A 5,308-nucleotide genomic window follows, 5' to 3' on the forward strand; every position below is an offset into this window, starting at 1 on the left:
AAAAGCCCGATATATATATATATATATATATATATATATATATATATATATATATATATATATATATTAAATTCGAGTAATTCATATTAAATATTTTTCAATATATATATACACACACACACATACAATTAAATTCGAGTACTTCATATTAAATATTTTTCACTAATATATAGGTTTCACATATAGAGTGCCTACGATATTCGCATATCCCAATTGGATTTCTCTCATGTAGGAGCTTGTAATTGTACAACACCAATGCTTTGGTTTTGTAAATATTAAATTTTGAGTTTTGGTCATGTAAATTTATATGTTATGTTTTGGTTTTTAATCTTTTATCATGGATTGCTGACCTGGCACTGAAAAATGACATGGCACCGGGAAATGCAAACGTATTCAACGTCACGTCAGCACTCAACGAAAAAAAAACTAAAAACCAAAACATAATCTAACTTACATGATCAAAACCCAAAATTGAATATTTGTAGAACCAAAATATAAAATGGATAAAATTACATAACCATTTTGACTATTATCCCTATGTGATTTTACAGTATCCGGTGTTGGTGGCTCGATTTATTCTCACCGCCGTCGGCTTTTTTCTGTCCCAGAGGCTGAAGACACACCAATCTTTTCTCCCCCATTTTGCCTTATCTTGCATATATTTATTAAATATGGGCTAAAAGATATGTTTACGTATATATAGTTGAGAAATTATTTATATGCGTGCGTGCACGCTTCACTCAAAATGAGATTAATTAGAACTCGTAGATATAGATTTTTTAAGTTCTCCCTGCAGCATGCGGAGGCATGCGGAGGTATGTACTTGTTTACCCGGGCAGGCCCAATATTTTTTTAAAAAAATGTATATATAAATTTTGTATAATTTTGGAATAATACGATATTAGCCCGGTAGATCAATTTAAAATATTAAAAGATACTAGAGTTCAAAATTCCAGCTCGGGCAGAGCCATATTTCTGGCTCCGCTCCTGGCAGCATGCACATATATACGCCAAATATTTATTAATTTTAATCAATCAGATTCGTCCCGTAAGTTCGCATATTTTGAGTTTTAATATACGGTAATATCCGAAGAAGCAACGCAAGCACGCGTCTACATGGAGTACTTGAGATCATTCAAACAATAGCAAGAAAAATGTAGTGAAATGATCCTTTTGAACACTTCATATATATTCTTGCCAAACACTTTGAAAAAACTAGCTAGCTAGCTAGGGTTTAATCTCCAACAACATGCAAACAAGTCAAAACAAACAACACTATAAACTATTCCAAATTACTGCCTTCTAAGCAATTATTTTTTTGATACATTTGTCTCCAATTTCACAAGCCAACTTGAAATTCTCTCCTTTGGTCCTGGCATCAGTAACCAGACCAGTAGTTCTCTAAATCACCACAATTCTCCATACCCATATATCTGTTTTCTCCTCCATATCCCTCATTCATCATTGATGAACCCAAATCCTGATTATTCATCCCCGGCAGCATAGGTTGCGGCATTGGCCTCAACGGTGGCTGTGCCGAGGCAGGTCCCCCACCAAGATTCAAGTTCAGGCCTGATATAGTGAAACAACCGCCGCCGCCGCCATAATTCATCTGTGGCGTGATTATTGGCATGTTGATCATGTTGTTACTTGGGCCAGAGCCACTGCCACCGACACCGCTTGCCCGCATGAGAACTTCTTGTAGTTCTGCCGGAGTCATGTAGTTTCTTGAGGGGAACTGGAAGTTTTCATGGTGCATGATCTGTGGGTGGTGAATAATATTGGGATTTTGAGGTATTTGATCAAGATTGTAGGTGAAAGGGTTGACCCCCCTTGGCTGGTTTGAAGGGTACTTTTTCCCACCTATACTCTTTTGAAACACTCTGCAAACCACCCATTCATCCTGCTGGAAAAATCAAATTGAATTGTGTCCCTATGTTAGAAAATGAGAGTTTAGTACATAATCTGTGCTAGTTTGTCCATTCATCTAAAACTTTAAAATAATGTCAAAATATGTTGAATTACATACATAATACTTAAACATAAGTATAAAATAAAAAATATAAAAAAAAAGTTAACATGGTATAAAATCAAAATATGGCCACTAACAAAGATGATTATACTCAAACTTATTACAAGCTTCTTGACCCTTTTCTTTAATAATTTATCAAGCATATATAAGATGTTTGGCAGAAAGGATTTTCATTGATCAATTTACAAAAGTTAAAGAAATCATATATTATAATTAAGGAAAGCAATAATATAATAATAATCAAACATTTAATTTTCAGTACATATCATACATAAACTAAGTGCACTGCGAATTGCGAAAGTATATACCTTGCTGGTTCTATAGGCAGATTTAGAATGAATGCGATATTCGTGCATAACCCAATTGGATTTTTCTCCTCTGGGAGCTCTTCCTTTGTAAAACACCAATGTTTTCTTCATCCCAACTTGCTCGGCGGTGCTGCTGTTGTATATCTCTTTATCTTTTCCTGTAGTTTTCCAATATCCGGTGTTTGTGGCTCGATTCGTCCTCACCCCCGTTGGGTATTTCCTGTCCCTGAGGCTAAAGAAATACCACTCTTTTTCTCCCATTTTCGCCTTAGCTGCATTATATATATTGATATATAAAACATATTCATATGATCAAGAAACTATCATGTTCATGCGTCGTGGTTCGTGCGTGCGTGCTGTATCCGTGTATACAAGACTACGCCCAAATGAGTTCAAATGATCTTCATATACATGATCTCGCAATACCTATTAATTTTAATTTCTGAAAGACTTTTGTTATTAATTGAATATAGCTAATTAAATTTCAAGAAATGTTTCAGAAAGAAAATTTCAAAAATCATATTTAACACTGTCACCATGAAGGTGAATATAATACATAATACTATATTATAACACATGAAGCCCCCAAGAGAAAATACTTTTGGTAATTTTAAGTGAATAAACAATATAATAATACATTAATCTCCCGTTGTTAATAAAAATTACCATAAAATCCCATTTTAATATATTTGTTACTCATTTCATTTCCAAATTCTCAAAGTCTCATCATGTTAATCTAACCTTATTTAAACTCATGAATTTATAGCTACGCTTAATTTTTAATCATAATCACTAAAGAATCATAAAAACAATTGGTTAGATTTAAAAAATCTATCCATGTGGACGATTCGAGCACGTAGATTGCTAGTATATATTTTCGCAATCCCTAAATCTGTGACCATAAACCCTAGACATGTTTGAAAAGGAAATTTATGCTTGTTTTCAAACAGCTCTTGACTACAAATAAAGTAGGAAAGATTTTTTTAGCTAAAAGAGAAATTAGTACCTGGAAGGTCCCATGGCTCGCACTTGTTAAGATCGACGTCTCCAATAGCTCTTTCTGTGAAATTTGCATCTGAAATTTTGTTAATCAGATAATACGTGATTAGCTCTTCATCGGTCGGATGAAATCGAAACCCTGGGGGCAGCTTATCCAGTTTAGCTTCTCCTCCTTCCATTCTCTTTCCTTGATCTAGTCTTTCCTAACCTAATACTCCCAATAAATGTTATTTGAGATGGATCGAGAAAACCCTAATTACGAAGCCAAAATTGTGTTAGAAAAATGAGAAGATTTCAAACTTTTTCTGTAGAAAAATTCCTTTCATTCAGTTATGCCCCCTTAAATGATACAAGAATTGAGGGGGAGAAAAAGGGTCATAAAAACAAGAAGCATAGAGATTTATAAATTGGCTTTTCACTAGGGTTTTGGGATGGTTGATTTATTAAATTGTGGTGCAAGCAAATAGCTAGAACAATAAATATTTCTTAACTTGCATGAAGGTTTTCATGTAAATTCATTATATATGATGAATAATATTATATGGAAACACATAGAATAACACGAGGGAATATGCTAATTACTCTAAGATTTGTTTAGCTTGTATGAGGTGAAGAAGAAGAAGAATTTGATTATAAATGTGAGAAATAAAAAGTGTAACTTTGAAGCTCTCACCTAACTTTGATTTTATTGGACACGATATGTACTCCTTGACCATTGCTTGGTACCCCATTTGATTAGGCTACTAATTTAACAAATAATTGGACTATAAGATGACACTTATGCCCTTAATTTATAAAATTATGATCTATTAACGTTTGTAAAGGTACTATAAATGTCATTAAAACTATGAATTTTATCATTAGGTTTTGTGTTGGGTTCATTTGCAAATTTCTCGTGTTATCTTGCCATTTTTCTGTTAAAAGTGGTCGTGATTTTAGCCTTATATATTTATCTTTTTGTGATTTTGGTCCTATATTTTATCGAGTTTCAATATCACTTCACTATCTTTGTTGTTTTTTTTTAAAAAAATGGCTATTTTTTATGTGGTGCTGACCTAACGTCAAAGTGGTGTTCATATGTGTAGTGTCACATATCACTTCAAGTTAAGGAAGGAGGTAAATTTTCGACATTGAAATATATAAATATGGAAAATTGTTAATAGACAAACATATTGTAGAATAAATATGGAAAAATTACAAAATGGTGTTCCATAAAGTATTATATTTTCAATTTTGGTCTTGTAGGTAAACATACTTTGGTCTTTAATCCAATAATTTGGACTTTGATCTCATTTTTACTCATTTTTATCGAAGTGTTTAGTGTCATAAACATAGCAATATCCGATGTTGTATTAGCAATATCTAATGTCATATCAGTAATGTACAATATCACGATATATCTGACACCAACAGCATACCAGGGTTATTGGACTAAATAAGACCAAATTAACTTTGATAACTTATATGGCCAAAACAAAAACATGTCAACTTACATGATGAATTTTATAATTTTTCAATATAAGTATGGACATGCATCTTGAAACATTATTCTGTAATTTGTTAATTTCCTTGAAAACAAAGCATCTAGTCTGAGAGTCTATGATTTTTATCGAGTGGATTTGAAATGCTATTAAACGTAACTGAAAATAAATGAATTTGTCGATAATTTCAAATGATTCAATCCAAAGTAGTCGCGCGATTTTATTAATAATTATGAGAGTGTGATTATTTTATTTTCGAACAAATAGCATAATTTTCTGAACCATTCAAACTAGCTTGTGAGTACTCATTATAAGCAAAACTTGAGAGTTTCTGCTAATCACCCGACACACAACTACGTAAAGTTAATCACACGATAAAGATCGATGAATGAAATTAAACCAAGAACGACATTAAAATAGCTGAGGCATTATCTTATTTCATATATGTTAAATAACTAATTCTTTTTATATATCGACATTTCGTGTTG

At 32.5% G+C, this 5,308-nt stretch overlaps 1 protein-coding gene across 2 annotated transcripts; it reads right to left on the minus strand.

The window, feature by feature from the left end:
• Positions 1–1,165: 1,165 nt before the first annotated feature.
• LOC140814116 (NAC domain-containing protein 92-like) lies at positions 1,166–4,042 on the minus strand. 2 transcript variants are annotated; one of them, XM_073172994.1, is made up of 3 exons: positions 3,347–4,042; positions 2,341–2,612; positions 1,166–1,903 (listed from the first exon to the last, which is right to left on the minus strand). In XM_073172994.1, the coding sequence occupies exons 1-3, from the start codon at positions 3,516–3,518 to the stop codon at positions 1,379–1,381; spliced, it is 969 nt and encodes a 322-aa protein (XP_073029095.1). In that variant the 5' UTR covers positions 3,519–4,042; the 3' UTR covers positions 1,166–1,378. The 2 variants fall into 2 exon arrangements, with proteins under 2 accessions (XP_073029095.1, XP_073029094.1); XM_073172993.1 differs by having other exon boundaries at positions 1,166–1,906; positions 3,347–4,038.
• Positions 4,043–5,308: the final 1,266 nt, after the last annotated feature.

This window comes from Primulina eburnea, chromosome 15 (assembly GCF_022965805.1).
Source record: "Primulina eburnea isolate SZY01 chromosome 15, ASM2296580v1, whole genome shotgun sequence".
In the NCBI taxonomy this organism is placed as follows: domain Eukaryota; kingdom Viridiplantae; phylum Streptophyta; class Magnoliopsida; order Lamiales; family Gesneriaceae; genus Primulina; species Primulina eburnea.